This window comes from Mesoplodon densirostris, chromosome 19 (genome assembly GCF_025265405.1).
Source record: "Mesoplodon densirostris isolate mMesDen1 chromosome 19, mMesDen1 primary haplotype, whole genome shotgun sequence".
Lineage (NCBI taxonomy): Eukaryota > Metazoa > Chordata > Mammalia > Artiodactyla > Ziphiidae > Mesoplodon > Mesoplodon densirostris.
Genome location: NC_082679.1, coordinates 3,627,533 through 3,655,000, shown reverse-complemented (window position 1 = coordinate 3,655,000; position 27,468 = coordinate 3,627,533). Strand labels below are relative to the sequence as shown.

The window sequence follows — 27,468 nt, the reverse complement described above, 5'->3', positions numbered from 1 at the left end:
TTCCATGCTCCAAGGGTCCCACCCCAGAGGCCACGATGCGGGAACAGCTCAGGCTCCCCAACCCCATGTCCCAGAACTCAAGGTCTGAGAAGCAAGAGTCTTAAACTGTCTTTCTTTATTTGTTTACATTTGCAATATGAAACAGAAGCTCGGCACAAACACACGCACACTCACGCCAGCCTGGGGAGAGGGAGCTGGGACAAGGTCACTTGGCAGCTGGGCTGGACCCCAGACCCTTGGGAGTAGGACGGGGACCCCAGCCAGACCCCCACCCCAGAGTCCATGGGAGATGTGGGGGGTCTCAGTGAGTGCGTCAGGGCCCCGAGGGAATGTCACCGGGGAGGCCCCCTGGGACCAGGACCCCCAGCTCCCTCCCACAGAGCTGGCTGGGCCAGGTGGAGGGTCTTTTAGCTCCCAGCCTGGGTCAAAGTGCAGGGTCCGAGGCAAGGGGATTTGGGCAAAGGCACGACCCCGACTCGGGCCCTCCCCCAAGGTGGACCTGAGCTGAAAGGCCAAGTGTGGGTGTGGGCGTCTGCACCGGAGGGTGGGTGGGCATGGTGGGAGGGGAGGGTGGGTGGCAGCCTCAGGACCCTCACCACAGCAGCCCCAGTGGGACAGGGTGAAGGTCCAAGCCCCTGCCGCCCAGTCCTGCTTCCTTCTGGCTCCCCGCCTACCCACTTTCTCCCCTCGAGATATATATATATATATATATATACACACACACACACATATATATATATATATATATAATATATAATATAGGTCTCTCTCTCTCTCTCTCTCTCTCTCTCTCTCTCTCTCTCTCTATTCGACTCTATTCTAGGAGACAAAACTCCATAATTTCTTTTCTCAGTGCAAATGGGGGTAGGGTGAGGGGCCTGTCTCCCTGGCACCAGCCTCCTGGGAGTCCAGAGAGGACCTGGGGTGGGTAGGGTAGGGATGGGGTGATGGGGCAACAGGGCCACTGCGGAACCTGCCCTGCCCCCACCCGGACAGGGTCCACGTGGAGTACGGAGGATTTGGCGGCCACCACTGGGACCAGGCAGTTACCTGGGAACCGAGAGGAAGACCCACGTGAGGAGCCTGCCACCCCGTGGCCACCCCGTGAAGTTCCTGCCTGCCCTGCCCCAGCCCACCCTCTGCCCCCAGCCCCACCACTCACTGGGAGCCCGGGGACGCCGGCCCTCCTGGGGCAGAGCCATTGGGCATCCGAAGTGGCTCGAGGGCCAGGGCACTGTTGGGGGAGAGGGACAACATGGGGAGGTCAGTGCCCCCTATGTAACACCAGCTGCCCTGTGAGGCTGCACCATGCTTACCTCTGGCTTTGGGGGAGCCCCAAGGACTCTGGGCTCTTCACCCCCTCTGTGGTCTGGGGGGGCTGGTGGGCCCTGGGGGCCGGGACAGAGGTAGCAGGGTCTCTGGTTGCACTGTAGGGGGACCCGTGGGGTTACTGTCACTGACACCCTCCTGGGCACTCTCAACCCTCAGCCCCCTGCTTGTGTAAGCAGGGAAGGAGTGCACGGCTCAGGGGCGTCCCTCACATCCGAAGACCCCTGGGAGCCGCCCACCGGCAGGAGCAGCTCAAGGTTAGTGGGACACGAGCTCTGCACACTCCAGCCCCCTTCTGACCCTACTAGGCCTTCCCACCCCAGGGCTGAGTGCGGGACCCTGGGATGCAGGATCCTCTCCTGTGGCCATGTGTGGGCAGAGACACAGCCCTAGACCTTCAGCCTCCCGAAGCTCTGAGGCAGTGGCACACACCTGGGCAGAGGAGGGTTCTGCAAGGGCCACGTGGAGTTGCTCCAGGGCAGGGACAGCCCAGGGACCAGGCTCTACCCGCCTCCCCAGATTCTCCCCTTCTTGGCCCCCCAGCGGCTGCTCCCTAGCCAGTTACCTGTCCAAGGAGCTGGGGGCGGAGTGCGTCCCTCTGAGGGTGGCCTGGAGGTCCCCAACACTGACCAAGGCCTGGCAGGGGGCTGTGTGGAGTAGAGTGGCCCAGAGGTGTGAGACTCGGCGAGCTTAACACCAGCCTCGCTCCTCAGGACCAGGTGTGGACAAGGCCAGGGGAAGGCTGTGTACGGGAGGGCCGAGGGTGAGGTGGGCAGGATGGGGAGCGGGTAGAGAGTGGCTCACCCGAGGGCTCCGCTACTTTGCTGCCGTCTGTGGCTTCCTGAGGTGCTGAGGAAGGGATGGGATCCTGAGACCTAGGAGGCAAGAGAAGGAGCCTAACGTGCAGCTGGGGTCGGCGCTGGAGCTTGAGACAACCAGGCCCTGGGCACCCGCCACTAGGCCTCACCTGAGCTGCAGGGTGCTGGGGGCCGCAGGGCCAGCTGGGCTCGGGGCAGGGAGGTCTGGGGGCCCGCTGCGGGGCTCCTGTGGGGCAGGGGGCCCAGAGTGCGGTTCCTTCTCCCTGCAGGCTTGGGGGCCAGTTGGGGCATCCACAGGCACTGGGTCAAAGGTAGCTGTCCAGCTGGGGCCTGGAGAGGTAGAGCAGCACAGGGGTGAGCACAGAGGCGGCCAGCCAGATGCACCCGACCACGCCCGCCCCGCGCATGCACCCACCTGGAGGCTGGGGCCCGGGGCTGGGATGAGGGGTGGGCCCAGCCCTGCCACGGGCCACCCGCCGGTCACCATCCTCGTCGTCCTCGTCCTCCTCATCGTCCTCGTCCTCCTCGCTGTCTGTGCTGCCTCCGCTCCTGCCCCAGGGACACCTGTCCGTCAGCCACTGTGCTGGGCACCCTCCTGACCCCACCAAGGCCGGCTCCAGGCAAACGATGGGAAGGAATCAAAGGGACGGAGGAGGGGGCAGCAGGGAAGAGGCCCAGAGAATGAGCCCATGTCCCATGGTGGTGGGGAGGCAGGTGGGAACTTGAGTGCCCTCTGGAAAGAGCGTGGCCAGCAGCACAGGGGCGGAAAAGCCCCACCCAGCCCTCAGCAGGAACAGGGACACTTCCCACCCCCTGCACAGCCTTCGCAGGGAAGGCTGACTCCGCACTCTTCCTCCATCCATTATAGCCTCGGAGGAGGGCAAAGTCCAGCAGTGCAGCTGCTCCAAACGTAACGGCTGAGTGCTGACTAACACGCAGACACCGTGTCCAACAGGGAACCGCTAAGCAAACATGGATGCTGCTAGACGGTCACTGACTGCCGTGACCAAAAGGGGCTTGTCCGTACAGTGACAACGAGCCAGACGCTTGGGTAGACAGACAGGGTAGAGGGAGCTTCCTGAACCTGGAAACCTTGGAGGGCATCTCCAGAACCCACAACCCATGTCACACTCAACAGGGAGACCTGATGTTCCCCCAGATCAGGGAAGTGACATGGGGACCTGCTCTTCCCACTTGGAAAGGAAGGAGCAAAACTATCTCTAACTGTATATAGAAACCTAAGGAACCCTCTAAAACTGTTAGAACAAGCAAGATCTGCAAGAATGCAGGATACCAGATCAATGTGCGAGAGACTTGTATTTTTACACACTTATGACAACTTCAAAATGACTTTGAGAAAACAATTCCACTCAGGATTGTATCAAAAAGAAAAAAATGCTTAGGAATAAATTTAACAAAAGCAGCATAAAACTTATACTCTGAAAACTACAAAACACTGTGAAAAATAATGAACACCTAAATAAATGTAAAGACATCCCATGTTCATGGACTGGGAGACAAAATATTGTTAAAATAGCAACACTCCCTGAACTGCCCTATAGATTCAGGGCAATCCCTCTCAGAATCCCAGCTGGCTTCTTTGTTGAAATTGACAAACTGATCCTAAAATTCACCTGGAATCTCCAGGAACCTGGAATGATCAACACAACTTAAAACAGAAGAACAAACTGGATGCTCACATTTCCAATTTCAGAACTCACTACGATGAAACAGTAATCAAGGGTGGCCCCGCCACAGAGAGGTGTACAGACCAACGGACCAGAAGACAGAGGCCAGAAATAAACCCTTGCACGTACAGTACAAAGATTTTTGACAAAGGTGTCAAGACCATCCAGTGAGTGGGGAGTCTCTCCAACATCTGATGCTGGGACACTGGCATTCCCACACACAGAAGAATGAGGCTGGACCCTCCCACCTCACACCACCTCTAAAAAACTAGCTCAAGCTGGATCAAAAACCTAAACATTAAGAGCTGACATTGAAAACACAGGGATGCATCACAACCTTGGATTTGGCAATGACACCCATAAGCGCAAATCAACTTGGCAGGCACACAATGACACACCAGTGGATGGCAAGTGACACACAACCACACCTACCCGAGGGATGGGCCTCACACGTAGGAAGAGGCAAAATCTATAGGGCAAGAAGTCAGGAGAGCATCACCCTCGGAGGGCGGCCAGCAGGGGGCACAGGGGTACAAGGATGGTTCTGCTCCCTCCTCTGGGTGCTGGCAAAGGGATGTCCACGTGTCCGGACACTTAAGATTCGTCTACTTGTCTGTCACCCGTCAATTAAAAATGTTAAAACACTCTAACCCTCAAATCAGAAGCCACAGGGGTCAAGTTGCAGGCCCTGAGTCGGTATTCACATTGGCAAGTCTATGCCACCGAAATGCACTTAGTCAGTGATTCTGGGGCCAGCCAGTAAGAGAAAAAATAATGTACTTCTTGTACAAAGAGCAGGTCACAGCTTACTGACCTGCATGCTGGGACTGTGAGGGAGGGACAATCATCATGTCTCATTTCACTGGAATGTGGGGAAGGAGCCGACAGGACACTTACTGCCCTTTTGGGAAGAACACCTCACTTGCCCGACAGCTACCGCAGGGGAGAGGAGAGTGGGGGTGGGGGCAGATAATGGTTCCATTCGCACCTGGACCAAGCTGTACCTGAAGGACCCACCTACTGTTCCAGCCTTGCACAAGCGGTTATCCTACTCCTTTTGTAACTGAACTCATCTGAATTGGGTTTTTATCACTCACAATTGAAAGCGCCCCAAATAATACACACACTACATTCTCCTTATTTTTCTCACTCACTCCAGCTGGTGAAAACCATTTTACATGGGCCCTGTGGCCCTGCTGTGCTGGGGAGCCTGCAGGAGGGTACTCACCGCACACCTGGGGGCTGGCCCAGGCGGGCCCCCCTGGCCAGCTGGCCGCCCTGCCAGGCACCATCCTCTCCATCAGACCCCCCTGAACCCTGGCCCTCTTCCTCGTCCTCCTCCTCATCATCGAACTGCTGGATCCGGTCCTTGTAGCATATCTCAAGCAGGTTGGCGTTGGGCTGCAGGGGCGGGGGGTGGTGGTGAGGTGAGCTGACTGCCTGCAGCCCGCCCCCACCAGCAGGGGTCGGGGCAGCACTCACGCTGTCGTCATCTGCGTTGAGGGAGAAGGTGATGTTGGCCGTCTTGTCGAAAGGCGCGCTGCGGAAGAAGCACAGGGGCAGTGAGGGGAGGCTCGGGCCACTTCCCCCTCTCATCCCCTCGCTGGACGACCCTCGCTCTCCTCGGGCCCTGTACCAGCGAACGCACCTCCTCGCTAAAGCTGATCTGTACCCCCAAATCAACTCTGGCAGCACCCTCCGTCAGCACAGATGTCTGCAGAGCGGAGTTGAGTGAGTCGCCCAAGCTGCACACCCCCAGCCGAGTGAGGTCCCACAAGGAGACGGGGTCAGGCCCCACCTAAGGCTCCTGAACCTGTTTCCTCTACCGTAAAATAAAGGACACAGCACCTAGCTGGAGAGGTTGTTTTTAGGGTTTGAGATCACATGCTGGGTGAGATTATTTATTTTCTCTGCACACACTTCCCCCAGAAGACGGCTCACTGCCACAGTGACTTTACTTGCATGCAGCCTCACACGGGCCGCCCCACACAAAGCATCGCCCCAGCCCAAAGAGGGTCAGCCTGGGCCAAAGGAATCAGCCTTGGAGCTGAAACAAAAACGCTTCTGTGTGGGTCCCACTGCCAGCCCGAGGCAGGACCCAGATGGGGGCGAGTGATCCTAGGGCTCGTGGGGAGTGCGGTGCTCATCACCTCCAACTTCCAGCCTTTCAGTGTCCACATCCGCCCACACCCATCTCTGCTCAATTCTCTCTCTTTCAGAAGGCCTCACAGAAGTGCAATTCCTGGGTTAAGGAATTAAATCCATGCATTTAAAATACTGACACAAATTGTGGAAAGAGATTTGTCAATTTATACTCCTACCCGCAGACTGCAATTTTTCAACAGCCTCCTACTTGTTTTGTTTGCATCCTGCACCCCCTTTTTTTCCTGGGGCACCAGTCCGTCCTCCTCCTGTTCTGTGGAAAGAGCACTTTGTATCTATGCCGAGGTCTGGGCTCCACGCCATGTGGTAGGGATACTCCCCAGGTTGTTATCTGTCTCTCTGACTCAGGAAGTACATTAACAATCTCTGAGTGCTGACTTGGCACCAGCCGTAGTCCAAGCACGTGACAGATGGACTCACAGCCACCACCAGGGCAGGTATTCTCATCTCCTTCACAGAGAGGGAGCAGGCCGCTCGCACAGCTGGTGGGCACGGCAACCAGAGCCCTGCGAGCAGCACCTTCAGCCCTGAGATTAAGATACTCGTCCATTTTCTGTTCCAGAATGCTTCACAGCTTTACTTTTTTCTTACATTTAAAGCTTTTAACCTCACTGGAATTTATCTTGACAGAAGAAGCAACACAATTTCATCCCAAAAGGGCAGCCGGCTAAGCTGAGGCCATGCACCGAGTGTCAACACCCCCGCCAGGAGGGGTGGTGTCTTCCTTGGCCAGTGTCCTTCCTCTCCAGGGGCCTCCCAGCACCAGGCGCTGTGCGGGACAGAGCAGCAGCAGACACGAACCTCACTTCTGAGTCCTACAGGGTCTCTGTCTGGCTGTGGGCCCAAGAGACCACAGCTGACCCTCCCACAGTAACTGGTGAGTGCCCTGGGGTGAGTGACAGTGCTGCGTCTCCCGGCTGCAGATGGGCTCCTGGGCCCTGAGCAGAGGGTCGTCATGGCACGTAGCTGGGCAACCCCTGAGAGGGCCCGGCATGCTGCCTGTGATGAAACAGACCAGGCCAGGGCCCCGGCCCCCACATGCAGCCCCTAAGGGGCCAGCCGGGCCTTTCTGTCACCACCCAACTCAGGAACACCCCCATGGCACGCCCTTCGGTGACTGTTCCACTTTTTCTTGGGTGTCATGGACTCATCTTCTGCTCTGACATCCCCCAGGAGCCTGCATGGCCCTCAGGGCCCAGGGTGAGTCCACAGGCGGTGGCTCCGCTCCCACCCCGATACAGCCTCCCCTTCAGACTCTCCCTGCCTGACCTTCCCTTCGCTATCTACCCGTTGCTGTCGAAAGGCTGTTCGTGAAATTGACAAAACACTAAAACTTTTAATTTTTCTCTGTCAGCTAAAAACTTGGACAATTAAGAAGGCAGGTCACGAGCGCAAGCCCAGAAGCAACTGCTGTCAAAGTGTTACAGGACAAACACAAATAATCAGACCTGGTCACTGAAAACCATCTCTCATGAGGCCCTGAGGCCTCCGCGGGGGGAGGTAGGCCAGCTCTGAGTCTGCGAGTATCTGTCCCACAAGCTCCGCAGCCCAGCTCTGCACAGCCAGCCCCCGTGTCCCAGGATGCCCATGCCTCCTGCCTGGTCCTCAAGAGGTGGGGAGAGGGCCGAGGCCAGCTGCTCTCCCGGCTGAGCCCCACGTAGGGACATGAGGAGGATGGGGGGAGGACGGCGGGAGGAGCGCGTGCTGGCCGGCCACCTCACACCCCTCGCGTCACGCGGCCCGTGGGCCCCGCCTGCCCCGGTCTCACACGGGCCACACTCACTTCACGCTCTCCTCCTGCTCCCCAAACTCCTCGTCGTTGAAGCCAAAGTGGTCGATGAAGGCTGAGGTCATGCGCTGCATCTGGAAGTCCATGAAGGCCTGCCAGGGTGTGGGGTGCCGTCAGGGCCGGGCGTCCAGAACAGCCTCCCCGCCCCACCGCCCACCGCCCACCGCCCCCACCTGCTGCAGCACTGCCTCCTCCGGGAAGTTCAACTCCTTGAGCCTGTCTTCCTCATCGTCGCTGGAGGAGTGCAGGTGGTGGGTGTTCACCTGGGCAGTGGGGGTGGGGTGGGGGGCAGGGGTCAGGGCCTGCGGAGCCCCCAGAGAGGACGCACGCGAGCTGGGGCCATAGGGAGGGGCGTCCGGGCTGGACCAGGAGGAGGAGCACCGGCGAGGGCTGACGTGGGCGCGCCTGGGTGCAGGGGCCTCACCAGGTCCACGGTGTTCTTCTTGTTGGTCTCCGCCAGGGGTCCCGACACGAACGCCTCCCACCGCTCCCGCTGCTCCTCTGGCAGCTCTGCTGGGGGAAGGGGAGTGTGAGGACACAAGGCCCCGGGCGCCCAGCCTCCTCCCGCCCCCAGGCCAGCCCCAGCCCCAGCCCTCACCCTTCAGCAGCTGCCCCAGCTGCTCGGCGTTGGGCCCCTTCTCCGAGTTCTGCGCCAGGGCGTTGGCCACCCTTGTCAAGTGGCCCATGTAGCCTTTCCGAGGGCCCCCTGCGGACCTGGGCGAGAGGGGCCGCGGCTGGACACAGACCCGCCCCGCCCACCCAGCCCTGCCCTGCCCTCCCCAGGGAAGGCCCCGACGCTCGCTCGCTCACTGCACGCGGTCGTTCTCCTCCCAGGAAGTCAGAATGCGCTCCACCAGGCGGCACTGCTGCAGCAGCTGGGGGGAGCAGCGAGGGGCCGGCGTGGGGTGGGACCACGGCTGGGCCCTGCTACCCCAGCCCGCTTCCAAGCCCCTGGTCTGCCTACAAGGAGCGTGCAGCGAGTGTGCACACGTACGGTCCTCCTCTGCTCACCCAGAAACGACCCCTGCCTGTGTGATGCCCGCTCAGCCCACCCAGCAAACCCCAGAGCCACTCCACCTGCCTCCAACTCCTGCTTGTCCAAACCCCCAGCGCCCCACTGGTCAGCTCCTCCCTAGGCCCTGGGCTACAACCAGAAAGGCATCTCCACTAGCGAGGTGGCCATCACCCTGGGAGAACCCTTCCTGGTCCCCCAGGACACCCACTGTCCCCCAAGGTCACCACTCCACTCATCCCCACCCCCACACATCACCTTCTACGTTCCAAGGCTCTCAACCTAAGGAAGAGGCTGAGCCCCCAGTCCCTGGCACGTGAGTGGCCTGGCAGTGCCCAACAAGTGAGGGGCAGGTGTGGGGCAGAGCCGACCCCCCGAGATCCAAGGGGGACCTAGGAGCCCCACTCACGTGTTTCACGACAGGGTTCTGGGCAGGCGCGTCAGAGCTGCTGTTGGAAGGAGGTCCAGAGCTCAGCATAGTGCTCACACACACCTCCACTTGGGCGTGCAAAAAATTGTTGAACACATAGTGGAAGAAGAGGTCCTGGGGGGAAGGGGCACAGGCTGGCTCGAGCGGCCCCCACCCAGCCCCCGTCCTCCCCGCCCAGCCACCCCTCCGCACAGCACCCCCTCCACCCCCTGCCCTTCGTCCCCTGTACCAGAAGGGTGTTGGGCACGTCCAGCGCCAGGAGCTCCTGGGTCAGGGCCGCGTCGCTGGCGCTCAGGGCGCTGGCCAGCAGCTTGACCACGTGCAACCGCGTGTTGCCCAGCGGCGGGGCCAGGCTGCCCCATGTCGTGCGCAGCGGCTCCAGCTGCAGGCACAGGAGCAACTCAGTTCCTGCCCCAGCACTGCCCTGACTGCGGGGCGCCCTTGCTGCCACCCCTCCCCCACGCGCCCTACCCACCTCAGGCGGCTCTAGCAGGAGTTGGTGGAAGCGGCTGAGCCGTGGGCGCAGGGCATGCAGGGTCCCCACGCTGGACACGGCGTTGTCCAGGGGTGTCTGGGCTAGAAGCTCCAGCTGCCCATCCACGCTGCTGAAGAAGTTGTTCACAGTCACAGACTCGGACCTGCAGAGGGACGGTAGAGGGCAGAGTGAACCGCCCAGACACCCTGTGCACATGCACGTGTGTGCACACGTCTGCACGTGTGAGCCACACCTGGGAGGGAGTGAGAAGCTGCTGCCCTTGGGAGCCCGGGATCCTGGGGGCAGTGACCCGCCCCAGCAGCCCGGATCCCAAAGACCAGCTCGAGGCTACAGGCGGTCTACTCGCCCTGTTTCCTCATCTGCCAGAAGGGAACAAGAGGCCTCCTCTCCGGAACCCATGCGACCCCCACCCCGGAACTGAAGGGTGGGGCTCCAGGGGTCACGTGGGGAGGGAAGCCGGCCTCTCACCTGGGCCTCCTGGGCTCCAGCAGCGTCAGTAGCACCTGGATCCCGCTCACAATGACAGACGGGCTCTGCTCCCCCTCCAACATGTTGCTCAGAAGCTGCTCGATCGTCTCCTGCCTGGGGCCGGGGTGGCCAGCGTCAGGGAGGAGGGCCCCCAGATGGCTCCCCCTTCCCTCTGGACTGGGCACCACCCGCAAACCCACTTCTCCAGGGTGGCCAACAGCTGGTCAGGCTCCGGGCTGTCCTGCACTTGGATCATCTGCTCCTGGCTCAGGCGGACGATATCGCACAGGGACTGGGAGGCGTTGGAATGTTGCTGGGGGAGGGGGGAGACGGAGCTGACACCCCGGCCGCGCCCTTGTGTCGGGAAGCCCCACAGGTTGAAGACTGGGCACCCGCCCCTGAGGACAGAGGGTCACACAGACCCCGGGACACACGTGCCGAGGGAGAGAACAAAAGCACCGAACGCTGGGAAGGCAGAGACGACAGAGAGAAAGGGAAACCAAAGACGACTTCCTGGAAAAGGAGACACCCCACACCGACACCACACTATGCACAGTAGCTACAGAGGAGAACAACCCGGGTGTCCCCACCTGGTGAACAGATAAGCAACCGTGGTCTACCCACACCCTGAAACGTTCTTTGGCCTTAGAAAAGGATGAAGCGCTGACACACACTACAACACGGATGAACACAGACAACCTGGCGCTAAGGCGAAGAGGCCAGCCACAGAAAACCCTGCCTCATGCAGTCCACTTATACGAAACGCCCAGAACAGGCAAACCCAGAGGCAGAAAGCAAACTGGTGGCTGGTGTGGAACAAGCAACCATGAGGGAAATGGGGAGCGGCAGCTAATGGGTACAGGGTTTCCTTTGTGGAGTGATGAAAAATACTCTAAAATCAACGTGGCAAGGGCTGCACAACCCAATGAATATACTAAAAGCCACTGAATCCTATATTTTAAATGGGTGAGTTATGTGGTATGTAATAAAGTTGTTTCAAAATAAACAAAGAGAACCATAAGCAGAGCTCTGAGTCTAACCCAACATGTGCTTCCAGGGCCCACCCACACAGACCCCCGACCCATGCAGACCAACCAGGCCACGGGCCACACTTCAGAGCCCCTCACAGATGCCCTGCCACCTGGCTCATGGCAGATACCCCTAGTCCCTCTGCCACAAAGGCCTGGACAGTCATCACTCTCCCAGGCCAGGCACTGGCTGAGTGCCTGGTGCTGACTACCTACGCCTGTGGACCTGTGCCTACAAGCCAGTGGGCCGGGAGGACAGACTCAGGGCTCCTGGGTGGCTTCTTTGAAGGACCGGCAGAGCTAATCCAGGCACAAGAGACAGGAAGAGCCACCAGGCCACAGAGCCAGCAACAGAGGGGAGGAGGAGAGGGGCCCCTGGGCAGGGCAGCAGCGAGGGGCCAGGGCCAAAGGACCCCCTTCAGAGCCCTGACCCCTCAAGGGATGATGGGCCAAGTTCCTGAGGAACGTTCCATGTGTGTACACGCCTTTTCTGTTCTCAGCAGGAGCCCCCCGCTCAAATACACACAGTTCCAAATGCTTCCTTTTCTCATCAACTCATTTAAGAAGGGAGTGGAGGGGGCCTCCCTGGTGGCGCAGTGGTTGAGAGTCCGCCTGCCGATGCAGGGGACACGGGTTCGTGCCCCGATCCCGGGGGATCCCACATGCCGCGGAGCGGCTGGGCCCGCGAGCCATGGCCGCGGGGCCTGTGTGTCCGGAGCCTGTGCTCCGCAACGGGAGAGGCCACAGCGGTGAGAGGCCCGCGTACAGCAAAAAAAAAAAAAAAAAAAAAAAAAAAAAAAAAAAGAAGGGAGTGGAGGGACAAGCTGGTGTGGGGCGGAGGCTGGAAACATCAGGTGGGTGGGCTGCACTCACATTGTCGTCCTTCGATGGGTGGATCTGCTCGATGAGCCGCTGGACGATCTTCTCCTCGTTGAGCCACTGGGGGCGAGAAGGTGGAGCTGCGCTCACTGACCCCGCCCCTGCCGCCCGCCCCTGCCCAGCTGCCCCGCTGCGGCCCCTCGGCACTCACGTTGACCACGTCCTGCCTCAGCTGCGGCCGCTCCACGCAGGTGAGGAGGCGCAGCAGGAGGTCCATGATGGCCGAGGTGCCGATGTGCTGCAGCAGCAGGTCCACAAAATCGTCCTTCTTCCGCAAGAAGGACACGAGCTGGGGACACAGGGACTGGCACGTCAGCGCAGGACCCGGCCCCACGACCAACCACCCACCTTCCTTGGGGCCCCAGGCACCTGGTCGGTCTTGCGGTTGATGAGGACGCCCATGACCTTGCTGAAGAAGCTGGCCAGCAGCGGGTTGAGTCTGCCGCTGCTCTGCAGGAAGCCGTAAAGCCGGTGCAGGAGGGACTCGTCCGCACCCAGCGCGTCGTTGATCTGGGGCACGTCCGACGTCAGGATCTCGCAGGCCACGCTGGGGTACCTGACACACCCAGAAAGGGGTGGGGAGGGCACGGTGGGGGCGGAGACCAAACCACCCCGCCTCCCAGTCGTAGCCCATTCATGCTCCCCACCCCCCAAGGCAGCATCCAGCCTCCTGAGCCTGGACCTGACCCCCTACCAACACCTGTCCCTCTATTCCCTCTACCCCCAACCCTCCAGTCTGACCCAGGCCCAGCCCCGATGACCCTTCTAAAATCCAATCTCATCCCCTCACCTCCTTGTACACCCAGGAGAGGGCTGCCCCACCCAGTGTGCCACCCAGGGCCCTGGGGGACCACAACCTTCTCCATCTCTGCCCCATAAACTGCAAGGCCTCTGGGAAGCGGGTTCCTTGAGGCAGGGCAGGGACCCCAGGGGCAGCTCGGCACAGGTGTCAGAATGGAGGCTCCCTGCTACTATGAGCAAAAGCCCAGTCCACGGGGCCACTGGACACGCTCAAGGGGGTACAGAGGCCGGGCGAACAAAGCAAAGAAGGGAGAAGACACACGTGGGGGCAGGTAAGTGACAGATGAACACTGGGGGACACTCTGCTGGCCCCCCCAGAGGTCCCCACTGTGCACCAGACCCCACACTAAGCAGCTGGCAGCACCTCACAGACCCCCACTTCACAAAGGGCAAAATGAGGAGAAGCAGTCACCCACTCCCCATCTGGCTCAAGACCTCCGGGGACAGAAGATGCAGAGCTCGTAAGGACCACCTGCGTGTCTACAGTGTGAGGAGCCAGGGAGAGGGCGACACCAGGGAACCAGGAGGACTGTCCAGGACAGACTGAGCAGGGCTCAAGAAGGGCAGCAAAGGGACTTCCCTGGTGGTGCAGTGGTTAAGAATCCACCTACCAATGCAGGGGACACGGGTTCGAGCCCTGGTCTGGGAAGATCCCACATGCCGCGGAGCAACTAAGCCCATGCTTAGTTACAGCGGCAACAAGAGAAGCCACTGCAATGAAAAGCCCGCACATCGCAACGAAGAGTAGCACCCGCACCCGCTCGCCGCAACTAGAGAAAGCCCACGCACAGCAATGAAGACCCAACGCAGCCAAAAATAAATTAAAAAAAAAAAAAAAAAAAAAGTAGGTCAGCAGAGACCAGGGCAGACAGAAGCCTCCCGTCAGGGAGACGATTCCCACTGACCCTCAGCAGGGCCCTGCCCTCCTCGCCCACCCTCCCTGGCACACCCGAGGGCCCTACGGTGGGAGGGCAGGGCAGAAGAGCATGGGGGAGGGGGCGCAGGCACACCCTTAGCACCTGGCATCGCGCTGGGCACTGGGGACGTGGGGGTGAGGGGGCAGGCCTCCCGCTGCCCATACTCCAAAAAGGGGACAAAAACCCAACGGAATAAACCATGGAAATAAAGTGGGGGTGGGGTGTGGGCCAATGAAACAGACTGCCCAAACACGGCGCCCCTGACGGCTGGGGAAGGGCCCTTGGGTTCCTTCTGCCCAACCCTCCGTCTGGGAGATGTCTGGGAAGTCCCGTAACAAAAACGGAGTCAACAATGTCCACAGCAAGTCGGGGTGTCCCACCGTGGGGGACCGACAGGCGGGGCTCACTTGTAGCGCAGCCGCTCCTCGCCGCTGGCCGGTGGCTCCTGGGTGACCCAGGCCACCATGGCCTGCAGGTGTGGCGGCTGCAGCAGAAAGTCCAGCAGCTTTCGGTTGACGACCTTGCACTCCTGCAGCACGTCCTCCTCGTCCAGCAGCTCGGGCAGGCTCAGGTCCTCCCGCTCCAGCAGCGTGTCGAGGTGCGAGCTCGTGTGCAGGTCAAACTTCCAAAACATGGCGCCCTGCGGGCAGGGGCTGTCACCACGTGGGGTCCGACCCCGCCCGCTTCCCTCCACCTCCCAGCCTGCAAGGACCACCCTATGGGCGACTGTCCTGTCCACTGCCGAGCCCCCAGGCCTGGGGAAGACCCCCGGGTGCGACCACACACAGGCCCCGTGGAAAACAGCCCCGACGCTGTGCATGGAGCCGCCATGATCCTGTCCCCCCCCAGGGCCTGTGTCCACTGTCCCCACATCTAGGCTGGAACTGTGCTCATCCTGGAACCTCTGGCATCAGACTCGCTTCAATCTGCATTGCTGAACAAATTAAAATGCCCCATGACAGCCAGCACGGTTGCCATCCAGCCCAGCAATCTCCATGCTGTGTGCAGGGTGTGGGGTAGAGGCAGAGGTAGGAAGGTCTGCGACGTCTCCAGGCTGTGGCTGCTGCCTGGACACTACACACACACACACCCCGCAAGCCCCCGTACCCAGTGCCACAACAGGAAGAGGAAAAGTTTGAGGGGAGGGGGTGGCAGCTCCCAGAACAGCCGCTGCCTGGGGCCGCAAGGAACCAGGACAGGGAACCACCTTATCAGGGAGGGCGGAAAGCCAGCGCCCACCACTGGAGGATGGCAGCTCGCTGGCCAGCACTGGAGACCCTGTACACCTGGCTGTGGCCCACCCCACCCAGCACTGGCCTTAGGGCCATCTCGGGTGGAGCACTGACTAGGTGCCAGGTGGGTCCAAGCCCTCAACGAGCAGGGATTTGGTTGCTCCTCTGAAGATTTCTATAGGCTCCCAGCATCGACCACCGGGTAGAGACCCGCCCTGAGCTGGCCGCCAGTTCCCAGGCCACTTGTTGCCCACTCAGGTTCCCTATGCACCGGGTGCTGTGCCTATGGCCCTTGGGAGGGGCTGTGGTCACCCCACTGTACGGGCAACCACACCCAGGTAAGCTGGGCCCCCCGAGCACCGTGCAGGCGCTGACCAGAGCTCACGCACGTCAGCCACCTTGTGAAGACCACCTGAAGCAGAAACCACTGAAGACAGACCCAGAGGCCAGGATGCCCCTCCCGGAACCTCCCAGATGCACAAGCCAGTCCCTCTCGTACAAAGCCCTCCCTCGCTGTTTCTGGCCCACACCATCCCAACCACCGAGAGCATGCCTGCCAGACGGGGCACCAGCCCAGGGGAGAAAGACGCTCGACTCGGGAAGCAGCTGGGGCTGAAAGCGGGGCAGAGTTGGGTGGCATGTGTGGCCGCGGGCAGGCAACTGGCCTTCTGCCCCTCGGTTCCTTCAAGACGCCACCAGCACGCAGCTCTCCCTTCCAGCCTCCTCAGGAGCCTCACTTATCTCCTCCCAACCCTCAGGGTGACTTCTCAGTGACTGGAAACAAGTGGCTCTAAATCTGCAATCCCTGCCGGGACTCATGTCAGTTCCTAAGCCCTGGCCACCTACGGTTGAAGGTGGAGTGGCCGAGCCATGACCTCGGGAGAGAGCAGCAGACACCGACCCCAGACAGTTGGTGGACATAGGGGGCACTTGAGAGCACCCAGTCCCGCAGGCCTCATGGGTCCTGTCCGACAGCATGCCGGGATAGCCCCCTTAGCCCTGCACCCCACCCCACTCAGGACGCTTTTCTGAAACACAAACATGAGCACCTCATGCTTGTCCCCCACAGGAGACCCTGAGGTGGCTCCCCCGTCTCTGCACAAAGACCCCAAGGGCCCCTGACCATCTCCTGGCACTCCCCACCCAGGACTTTCTGCTCGTCAGCACTCACTGTCCCAGTCCTGCCTGAGTATGTGCACCAGGCTTTTCACACCTGCCACCCCCTTGGCCGACCCACCTCCATGTGTGCGCCGAGCCCAGGCCACGTCCCCTGGTACCACCCTGTCCCCGAGCAAGCTCTGGACTGGCTGCTCACATGTCGCCCCGCGACTGCCCTTTCAGGGTGCATCTCCTCCAGAGCCTGCAGCCCCCTGAGAAGCCTCTTGTGTGACGTCACTGCCTCCAGCCCTAGGCCTCTGGGTCTGCGGGAATGGGGGCATTCTGCGGACAACACGCCAGACACATGAAGTGGACAAACCACGTTAGCTGTACCCCCGACACCGTTCCCAGGCCCACACAGCCATTATCTCAATCTACCCTCACAATCGCCCCCAAGGAAGGAACCGATGGCCCCATTTTACAGGTGAGGAAACTGAGGTGCGCCGAGGTCTGGGGGCTGGTGAACTGTGGAGATGGCACCCAAACCCCAGTCAGGCCCAAGGTGGTTGCCAGCACTGGCTCTGCCCTGGCTATGACCTTCCCTAACCCGGCTCTCACCAGCGGACACCCTCAGGGAGCTGAAGGCCAGCTCTTTCCTGGTCCCCATGGGGCTGAGCGAAACGCTAACCTGCAAGTCCAGCACTTACTCAGTGGACCTCTCTGAGTTCAGGGAGGAAGGCTGGGCCAGGTCCCTCACAGCCTGTACAGCCCTTACGCAGAATGTGCCCTGATAGGATGGTGGACAACGCAGAGAGAACCTTCCTGGCTGGGCTGCTGTGAGCACCCTGGACAGCACCTAGCACGGTACCTGGCATGTAATATGTGCTCAGAAACACTGAATGAAAGACACCCCAAGTTTTCCCACGGACCCTGCTCCTGAGGCAGGAAGTTGACATACCTGTCAGGGCATCAGTAAAAGGACCCGCTCCCACCCTGTCTCCCCCAGCCACACTCAGAGGCTCCCTATAAACCACAGTCACAGGTCAGGTGGGGTGGGGTAGGGGTGACCACCAGGGCAGGCACGCTGGGGATGGGAGGAAGGAGAGTGGGCTGAACCTGGTGCCGAATGTGGGTCCCTGTGTCGGAGTGAGGACCACTCTCCGAAAGGAAATCAAGGCAGCACCCCCGGCTCTGCAAGTGCTCAGAGACCTGCCTTTGCACGAGGGCAATTCCCCACTTCTGCCCAGTTCCCAGACCTCTGAGGGACCCTTCCACCGTCCTCTTCACTTCAAGACACAGCCGGGCCTGAATGGGTTTCCTGAGCTGGGTGGACCTGGGACCAGAATCACTTCAAGGGGCAGCCACTGCTGGGCCCAAGGGACAAGGAGCTCGCCATGGCGAGAACACCACCTCCTTCTACATCACAGACTTGTGCAGCGATAAGGAGACCAGAGAGGTCGAAAGGCCACCCCGGTGGCGTGAACAAAGCCAATCACCAAAGACTACGTCGTATATTTCCATTTACATGAAACATCCAGAAAAGGCAAATCCATAGAGACAGAAAGCGGATTAGTGGTTTTCAGGAGCTGGTGGACATGGGGGGTGGGGGGGAAGAACTGCTAGCACGTATGGGGTTTCCTTTTGGGAGAAGGATGTTCTAAAAAAAAAGTTCTAAAATCAATTGTATACAGCTTTATTTGTCAATGATACCTCAATTTAAAAAATCCATTGTAGGACTTCCCTGGTGGCACAGTGGTTAAGAACCTGCCTGCCAATGCAAGGGACATGGGTTTGAGCCCTGGTCCAGGAAGATCCCACATGCCGCAGAGCAAATAAACCCGTGCGCCACAACTACTGAAGCCCGTGCGCCACAACTACTGAAGCCCGCGCGCTCTAGGGCCTGTGCGCCGCAACTACTGAGGCCGCGCACCTAGAGCCCGTGCTCCACAACAAGAGAAGCCACCGCAGCGAGAAGCCCGCGTACCGCAACGAAGAGCAGCCCCCACTTGCCGCAACTAGAGAAAGCCCGCGCACAGCAATGAAGACCCAATGCAGCCAAAAAAAAAAAAAAAAAAAAAGAAAGAAATGATTAAGCCACAAAATGTCTGGATTAGGATATACTGTCAAGATGGGAAGGAATAAAAAAGTCTATAATAGTCATTAAAATTTGAAAAAAAAATCCATTGTGGTGACTGATGGTTGCACAACTCTGAATAGACCAGAAAATGTTGAACTGTGCACTTTAAATGAATAAGTCATATATGGTTGTATGAATTACATCTCAACCAAAAAACCGTTATCAAAACCAAACAAAATCAAAGCTGCCTGAGGATGCTGTGACAGGACCAGGCCTTGGCCTTGCTCTGCATCCCAGACCCCCCGAGCTGACAAGCTGCCAGGGCAGAGCGGAGGCTGAGGCATGAAGGCTCCTCCTCGGGACCACACCCAGGCCCCCCTCCCCACCCTCACTGCCAACGCTGTCCCTGAGCTAAGCAGGCCCCCCAGAGCTGGGGGACAGGGCCCTGCCAACCCCTTCAGAGAACCTGTGCACCTGCATGGCACTGTATCTCTAATCAAGACGACCAGGTACAGCACTGTTATTATTCCAATTGGATAGCTGAGGAGATGGGGACCCGCAGGGGTCGAGCCACAGCAGAACCAGGACTCAGCGCCCTCTCCAGAGCACAGGAGGAAATTCTCAAGGCTGAGACACACCCACACACTTCCAAAGCATCTGGAGACATGGCACAGGCTACGCTCCTCCCACCCCACCCCTCCCACCCGCTTCGGACAGCAGGTAGGACTTCTCTCCCAAAGCTGTCTTGCCAGAGAATGGAGAATGGAGAGCGGGTGCGGTGCGGAGGGCTGGGGGGTGTGGACTCCAGCGGCCTCAGAAACCAGGTGGCCCCTTAACTCTCGGAACCTCAGGTCCCTCCTCTGAAAATCAGAGGAGGCTGCAAAGATCAGATGCAGTAGAGTGGTAGTATCCTACGAACATCAGGTCTCAAGCTCTACGCAGAACGAAGATGCACACACAGGAGAAGTGGAAAAAAGAAAACAGAAAAAAGAGAAAAACACTTTCCCCCACCACAAACTCTCAATTCACTCTAGCCTCAAGTCCTGACAGTCAATCCCACCTTCCACTTAATGGAACTTCCTGGAAGCCCTGGGAACTGGACAGGAGAGGTGGGTTTCGTTCTTACTCTCTAAGGGGGTGAATGTGGGCAGGCACTTGGCATCCAAATGCCTTGTTTCCTCATCTGTGAAATGGGGGCACAGCCATCGGGAAGGGCCATTTTATGAGAACAGCTGGGTCAGGCCAGTGGTCCTGATACAGCAGGTGCTCAGCAGGTGTTGGCCTTTCCTATCTGTCCCTGAGGCCGGCTAGAGCCTGGACACTTCTGAGCAGGAGGGAAGGAACAGCCACTACCCAGGGTGACGGCGCTAAAAACAGAAGACCTGAGGAAATGCCCCATTTGCCTGAGTGACTGAGGTCACTCAAGTGCTCTGGTGGGCGCCATACACCCCGCCACCCCCACTCTTTGCAACTTTTAGCGAACTTCAAGAAAACGGAAGTGACTACCTACTGGTATTTAGCGACCGTTTGAAAACCATGACTCTGGCTGCAAACGGAAGAAGGGGAAACTGTAAATGAGAAAGGAAGCCATTAAAAACGAAAACTACCTCTCTGTCTGCCAGCTCTGCACCGTCGCCCCAGGTTTCCTGCTTTGCTGTTCTCAGGCCTCCCACACCAGCTGCCCCTCTCAGGAGCCTGCCAGGCCCTGGCCCTGCCTGGGCTCAGACAGGGCCCGACTGCAGCTCCCACAGAGCGCCCCCACCGCCGCCGCTGCCACCGTCCGTCCAAACACAGCCCCGCCTGCCAGGGAGCCCACGGGCTGATCCTTTATCTGCCACCCCTTTCTCGCCTGCCCTGGCCCTGAAGCACCCAGAAGGGGAGGTCAAGTGTGAAGAGGCCTCTGGGAGGGCCTAGGGGCGGCCACCTGAGATGCCCCGAGGCTCAGCAGAGACTCCAACGTTGGGAGAGGCCATCTCAGGCCTGCTGCCGCTGCTGCCCTCCGCCACCACAGGCCAACAGGCCCCTGAAGAGACAGCGGCCAGGCGAGCCGCAGGAGGGGAGAACCTGCTGCTGGCTGGCCAGCCCCCCAGCCCCTTGCAGGGCCCAGCAGGTCAGAGGACAGCGAGACCACCACCCTCTAACTGCCCCCCGTCTGTCAGCTCTCAGCCAAATCTGAAATGAAATGGGGGTGGGGGACTTCCAATGCCAGGAAGGGGACAATGGATAACAGCAGGACCCAACACAGACCCAGCAAGGTAAGCGGCGGGACATCCATTTGGAAGTAGGGGCCACAGAGGCCAGAGGAGAGGGACCTGGCCAAGGCCACACGGGACGATGGGCTGGGACTTTCCTGTGGCTCATCCTTCCCATGGGGGGCTGGGGGGTGGGGAAGCAGCAGTTAGGGGCACCACCTCCCACCACTCTGGCCCTAGACCACACCTGCCCAGGGGAGGTGGCATCTCCGGTCCAACCCCAGAGGATGGAACCATTAGGAAACAGAAGAGAATGGGACACCCGGCCACGGACCGAAGAGGGGCCTGCAAGCTCCCATTCAGCGCCACCTCCTGGATCGGCCATAGGTTCAGAGGGGAAAAGAGCAACAAATAGGTTTTGAAATAGCTCTTGGAAAACAGAGGGCAGGAGTGCTACAGGGTGATCCGAAGTCAGAAAGGCCTGAGTTCCAATCTGCCTCTCCAAACTCCAACCTCTGGGGCCTTAGACCCGGGACCTCACTCCACTGAGCCTCAGTCTCTCCCCTGAGAGACACCTTGCGGTCACTGTAAGACGGCACTTCCCATGGGAAGATCCACAAAACCAGTGTTCAGGGGGAAGCCATGGTTCAGCATGGAAAGGAAGGTGTGTCCCCACCCGCCAGGTACTGGGCCTGCCCAAGCTCCCTTTAGGAGACCGGCAATGCGGGGAAGGCTCCTCGTTCCCACCAAGGCGTCCAGGCCTCTCTCACCTCATCTCTTGCTGCAACCCGCATGGCGCTCACCACTCCCGCCACACCTGACTGCCTGGCTGCTCCCTCTGCCTTCCCTCCAGCTCTCTGGGCCTGACTAGCGAGCTCCTCGTGGGTCCTTCAGGCTTCAGCACAGACACCACTTCCTCCAGGAAGCCTCCCCTGACTGCGTTAGAGGCCTTCCCTTCTCCACACTTGCACAGCTCCCGTGGTCACACTACAGTGGCATCTGAGCGCCCTGCAACAGGACTTGCCGGTTTGGTCACCTGCCTCCCGCAGCAAGATGCCAGTTTCCCGGGACCTAGCGTAAGGCCAAGCCCACAGCTAGAGATACTTCTCTTCTTTAATTTATTTGATTGAAGTCTAGTTGATTTACAATGTTGTATTAATTCCTGCCGTACGGCAAAGTGACTCAGTTACACATACATACACATTCTCCTTCATGTTCTTTCCCATTATGGTTTACCCCACGATGCTGAATATAGTTCCCTGTGTTATACAATAGGGCCTTGCTGTTTTAGAGATACTTCTTGAACTGATGAAAACTGGAGTCCAGAGGGGAAAGGTGACCTGCTATGGTCACTTGGCCATGGATCCTGAAAAAACATTGGGTGGGTGGGTGGGTGGGTTGGGGGGAGACCAGCAGATTCTCCTTTACTGGAAAGAAACAGTAGGTATCCCAACAAAACTAACTATTAAAAACACAAAAGTAAATGAAAGTACACAACTCAGAACATACAGCCGCTCACAGTAGCAAGAAAGCCAATAAGCCACAACAATCAACACCCAAGCAAGAAAGCAGTTTCTCCACTGCAGCCCTACTGACAGCTGGGCTGAGAAACGCCGTGCTGTGGGGGGCTGTCCTCTGCACTGGAGGAGGTCGAGCAGCATCCCTGGCCTCCACCCGCTACATGCCAGGAGCACCCCCTGAGCTGTAACAACTAAAAATGTCTCCAACCGTTGGTAAACGTCCCCTGGGGGATACCGTCGCCACCCCACCCCCCCACCCCCGCCCCCGAGGTGAGAAGCACTGCAATGGATAATCCCAACTAAATACTAACCCTAAAAGCTGCTCATCCTGGTGCACTTCCCGCACCTTGCTCTCTGCTACAGGCTTCTACACACTGCAGGCTGAACCCCAGAACCACCCTACGAGGAGAGCACTGACGTCAGTGCCACGCTGCATCCCACCGAAGTTTCTTCTTCACAACTCTGAAGCCCATCCCACACGTGACAACACATCTTCCTTTCCAGAAACATCCTGCCTTTCGGGCTGGTGTTACCGGTAACAACTGTGTCCTCAGCACTGACGTACCCTAACCGGGTCACGTTCAAGGGCCTGGACAAGCAGCCTGACCAAGGTGTTCCGCCCGCGCTCCCAGCACATCTGCACCGCAGGCGCGCAGACTCCTCCCGGGTTCCCATCTTCACACATCTGCACGTGCTGTTCCTTCCCCCTGGAAGGCCCTTCTTCCCGCTTCCCATCTGTCAACTCCTACTCATCCTTCCTAGACAGAAAAAGCCACCCGCTGAGCCAGTCTCACCCGTCCCTCTGCTCTGTGGCCTCCACAACACCCTGAGTTACCCGTGTCACTACACCAGCAGCGGTGACTGTCCGGCTCTGCCTTTGCTTCCCCCCGGCAGGGCCTGGGCTGGTCCCTCCCTCCCTCTGTGCCCTCAGCCGGCCTCACCTCACAGAAAGGGGACGGAGTGGTGGCGGCTCCACAGAAGCCTGGCTCCCTGCCCTCCTCACAGCCCGGGACAGCAGGGCGGGGAGCCCCGGTCGGGGTGGAGGGAAAGCCGCACTGCCCCGGCTTCCCGAGCCCGGGGGGAGAGTCTACGAAGCAGGCATGGAGGGGGGGGAGGCAGGGAGAGGGAGGGCGAGGGGTGTCCTGGGCAAGGGTCCGAGGGGCAGTGGGCCAGGGGGAAGAGAGTGGGGGTGGAAGCCCAGGGGCTTCGGGGGGTCAGGGGGGAAGACACTAAAAAACTACGGGGCGCACCCGTGGAATCACGGGAGGTGAGGTGGGGGGAGGCAGGACACGAGGTGAGGGAGGGGAACGTGGACAACAGAGACACTGAGGCAGGGGAACGGGCCTGAGAGGGGAAGGGAGGGTGGTCTGGAGGGGGAGAGACTGGGGGGGCTGAGGGGGAGAGACAGGAGACTTAGGGGGCTGAGGAGGAGAGACTAGGAGACTGGGGGGCTGAGGGGGAGAGACTAGGGGGGCTGAGGGGGAGAGACAGGAGACTTGGGGGGCTGCGGGGGAGAGACTAGGAGACTTGGGGGGCTGAGGGGGAGAGACTAGGAGACTTGGGGGGCTGAGGGGGAGAGACTAGGAGACTCGGGGGCTGAGGGGGAGAGACTAGGAGACTGGGGGGCTGAGGGGGAGAGACTAGGGGGACTGAGGGGGAGAGACAGGAGACTTGGGGGGCTGAGGGGGAGAGACTAGGAGACTTGGGGGGCTGAGGGGGAGAGATTAGGAGACTTGGGGGGCTGAGGGGGAGAGACTAGAAGACTGGGGGGGCTGAGGGGGAGAGACTAGGAGACTTGGGGGGCTCAGGGGGAGAGAGACAGGAGACTGGGGGGCTGAGGGGGAGAGACTAGGAGACCTGGGGCGCTGAGAGGGAGAGACCGGGGGTGGGGAGCCCCCACGGACGAGGGACAGGGTCCGAAGGAGAAGGGGTGAAAAGACTCGAGGGATACCTGGGCGGGGCACTCGGGGGAGGGGAGGGTGACTCGGGTGCTTGGACTGCGGGGAGACTCCCGGTACGGCCCGCTCACCTGCGCGGGGGGGCGGCGGCTCCTCGCACTCGGGGCTCATCGGGGCGCCCCCCCCGCCCCGCCGCCGGCGGCTCCGGCCCCTCCTCAGGGAGCCGGTATGTAGGGGCGGGGGGCGGCGGCGGGGTCTCGCCCTGGTGCCGGGGCTCGCGCAAGCGTCTCGGGCCTACGGGGGCCCTCGCGTGCCGAGTTCCAGAGTTTCGGGGGTCAGCGCCGGCCGCGCGTGGCGGGGGTCCGGGGCCCGCAGGCGAGGTGTCTGAGGGAGGTTGGCGAGGTCGCGAGGCCCGCGTAGGCCCTCAGCTAGGATGTCGCCCCGGTTTCCCCAGCCCGGCGCGCCCCGCGGAAAAGGGCCGGTCACAGAAGGCGTCCTACTCCGCAGTCCGAACAGGCCGCAGTGCTGAGCAACGGCTGACGGAAGCCAAGGCCCACTTCCTCCACCGCCCCCTTCCCCACACCGGCGAGGCTCCCGGGCTTTGCAGTCGCCTTCAGGGCCTCAGACGCCCGGCTCCGACCGCCACTATCCCACAATCCCCCGAGAACGGAAGCACGCAGGAGGCCCCGCCCTCCCGCCGCCGACTCGGTGCGCAGGTGTGCGGAGGCCACGCGCCCGAGCCCTACAGTGCGCATGCGCGCTGGGCCAGCCGCTGCGGACCACGCCCAGCTAGAATAACTCCGCCGCAGAAGTGCTTGCGCCGATATGTGCCAACGGTCTCTCCCTGAGTAAACCCAGGCAACCCAGTGCGCAGGCCCCACTGCACACTAGGGCATCGTTTCTCTGCGACTCCATTCCAAAGTCCACAGGAAATCCTGCTCCTGAATTTCTCTATCCTCTCGCTCCCTTTGGGTATCCACTTGCTCTTCTGTCTCCTCCAGTCACATTCCTGCTTCGGCTCCAGGGTCGGCTCCTGAGCAATCCATCTCGGGTTTTCTCTCCAACCCCGGCCAGGAGCTTTTTGTCCCGCCGCGATCTTTCTCGACGCCTTCCTCCTCTGTGCCTTGGGCTGACTTCAGCCCCACTTCTAGGCCTTTGCCCAGGCCGTGTCTTTACTGTTGCCAGCCGCTGCACAAAGTGTCCTCTAACAACATCGACTGGAAGGGTTCTCCTAGACTTTGTGTCCATGTTCTTTAAGGTCCTATCTTGCTCTGAGCCTCAGTTTCCTCAATTTTCATACCCCTCTCTTGCCATGTTACAGGCCTTCTGTAAGAATCAGCGTTGTAAGTGCGTGTAAGGACTCGGCATTTTTTAATTTTTTTAACTCGCAGATTTACCTTTTCCATTTCAGGGACATTTTTACTGAATCCTATTCTAGTTGTTTGTTCTCTATTTCAAGGATGTCAGTTATGCATTTGTGCGTAACATCTGTTAGCTTCTCTGTAATTGCTTTAATCTTTGTCATTTCTACCTGCATCTGCTGATTACCACATGTCAGTAACTTCATTTTACAGCCGTGTCTCTTCTCCTTGCTATTTCCAGTGTATTTGTTGCATGTGATGTTCTTAGCTACTGCTGAATGACAGGCAACCACAACCTATCATGCTCACAGCTTAGAGCTGCAGGTGTGAAGGTTGGTGAGGCTGGTTCTGTTCCTTATGTCTCTCATACTCTGGGCACCAATGGACATCCCAGGGCACCATCTCATAAAAAAAAGACAGAGGCGCCTCAGATCAAGCCAAACTGTGTTAGCACATTTGAAGTCTCAGGTTGCCTCACATGTGCCACCATCCATTCATTGGTCAAAGCAAGTCACATGGTCAAGCCCAAAGTCATGGGGCAGGCACCTACGCCCCACCCATCATGGGTGAGGAAATGTACTTCTCTCATGGAGGTGCAGAGAGGGAGCAGATATTTGTTGAGCCATCTAATTTATTAATTACCACAGTCCTCAGTTTGTTTCCTTAGGTTTGCCAAGCTTACCTTCTCATCTTTGAGGTCTTATTTAAAAATGGACACAGGTTACTATTGCTATACAGCTTGAAGCATTTGTGAGGCATTTCCTTCTGTTCCTTGCATCATCTTCTACATCAGCTTCTTTTGTCGTTTGCACAGCATTTTGCTTGCTTTTTCCCCAATACGATTGCATAGTTGCCACACTGTTTTAACGCATAAGCTCAGGAACTGAGGAGCAGGGGGTTGGCCATATTCAATCACCAAATGGAACCTGACAAAGTCCATCTCCAAGAACCTGGGAAGCTGCAGGGGCTTAGGACTGAAGTTGGGTCTCCACCTTGTCAGAACTCACAGCTCGACAATGCTGTTCTTTGTATTAGAATTGGAAGGAGCTTCTTAAAGTGTTTGGTGGGGGGGGGCGCCTTCCCTGGTGGTGCAGTGGTTAAGAATCTGCCTGCCAACGCAGGGGACACGGGTTCGAGCCCTGGTCCGGGAAGATCCCCATACCACAGAGCAACTAAGCCCGTGCACCATAACTACTGAGCCTGCACTCTAGAGCCCGTGAGCCACAACTACTGAGCCCATGTGCCACAACTACGGAAGCCCACGCGCCAGAGCCCGTGCTCCACAACAAGAGGAGCCACCGCAATGAGAAGCCCGTGCACGGCAACAAAGAGTAGCCCCCACTCGCCTCAACCAGAGAAAGCCCGCGCGCAGCAATGAAGACCCAACGCAGCCAAAAATAAATAAAATAAATAAATTTATTAAAAAATAAAGTGTTTGGTGGGAACACTCATTCCCCATTGCTCACACTTCCACGTGGAGAAACTTCTATTGCTGTCTCTTTCCTGGCCTCTCCACCCCTTCCAAAGGCTGAGGAATGATTTACTGGATTGGATAGGCACCACGGCTCAGCTCTCCAGCTTCCCTCCTCTTGGAGCCAGCTTGCCCAGTGTTCTGACCTGCTGCCTGCACCCAAGGGGAAGGACTGCACTTGCCCAGGGGAAGGACTGCACTGCCTATGACCAGACAGACAACCACATCCAATGCTGGGTTAAGTGGCAGCAAGACCAATGCCGCTTTCTCGTATCTGCTCTAAAAGTGATACAGATTATATGTTGTGACACACGTTATATGTTATCTCCAATTCTCGGATCCTGTAGCTACCTTTCGATTTATCTTGAATTTGGGAAGGGGAGTGAAAAAATAACCATTCCCTCCCGTACAATTCCACAGGACAGGAATTAGTCTGACATTAAATGGGTCTAGGAAACCAGGATACAGGGAGGAGGGGCACAGCTTTGGAATTGGCCCAGGACTAAATTTTGGCTATGAACTTGGCCACGGATCAACCACCCTGGGCTCAGCTTCCTCGTCTGAAATATACCACCGGTCAGGACTCTCGGTTGTAAAGGAAAGCTCCTTTGACTAAACTGAAAAGGAATTTATTAAAGGAGGCGAGGCAGTTTCCCTCTGTCCCCACTCGCCCCGCCAACCTCGAAGAAGGCTGGAGAAAAGGCTTAGCGCTTTCCTGTCGGGACAAAGCCCACGCCCAACCACAGCCTGCCACAGGCACCCAGCGTGACCACTAGCCCTGGCGCGGGCAGTACAGCGGGA

At 59.0% G+C, this 27,468-nt stretch overlaps 1 protein-coding gene across 4 annotated transcripts; it reads right to left on the bottom strand.

The window, feature by feature from the left end:
• Positions 1-931: 931 nt before the first annotated feature.
• On the bottom strand, positions 932-24,492 carry PPP6R1 (protein phosphatase 6 regulatory subunit 1). 4 transcript variants are annotated; one of them, XM_060085204.1, is made up of 24 exons: positions 23,967-24,492; positions 14,226-14,458; positions 12,470-12,656; positions 12,252-12,389; positions 12,095-12,160; positions 10,394-10,506; positions 10,194-10,307; positions 9,705-9,867; positions 9,459-9,611; positions 9,209-9,343; positions 8,598-8,662; positions 8,386-8,501; positions 8,212-8,297; positions 7,961-8,050; positions 7,782-7,879; positions 5,318-5,375; positions 5,064-5,236; positions 2,563-2,696; positions 2,297-2,477; positions 2,134-2,204; positions 1,895-1,976; positions 1,317-1,427; positions 1,163-1,234; positions 932-1,050 (listed from the first exon to the last, which is right to left on the bottom strand). In XM_060085204.1, the coding sequence occupies exons 2-24, from the start codon at positions 14,450-14,452 to the stop codon at positions 1,047-1,049; spliced, it is 2,637 nt and encodes an 878-aa protein (XP_059941187.1). In that variant the 5' UTR covers positions 14,453-14,458; positions 23,967-24,492; the 3' UTR covers positions 932-1,046. The 4 variants fall into 4 exon arrangements, with proteins under 4 accessions (XP_059941187.1, XP_059941189.1, XP_059941190.1 ...); XM_060085206.1 differs by lacking the exon at positions 1,163-1,234; XM_060085207.1 differs by lacking the exon at positions 7,961-8,050.
• Between the last annotated feature and the right edge of the window lie 2,976 nt (positions 24,493-27,468).

Bases quoted from the DNA above. Each gene is read 5' to 3' on its own strand.
- PPP6R1 (XM_060085204.1), bottom strand. From the start codon at position 14,452: ATGTTTTGGAAGTTTGACCTGCACACGAGCTCGCACCTCGACACGCTG. The intron at 8,298-8,385 runs GTGAGGGCTGGG...TTCCCCCAGCAG, and splicing joins GCTGGGGCAGCTGCTGAAGG to AGCTGCCAGAGGAGCAGCGG. The intron at 2,697-5,063 runs GTGAGTACCCTC...TCCCTGGGGCAG, and splicing joins GGCCAGCCCCCAGGTGTGCG to GAGCGGAGGCAGCACAGACA.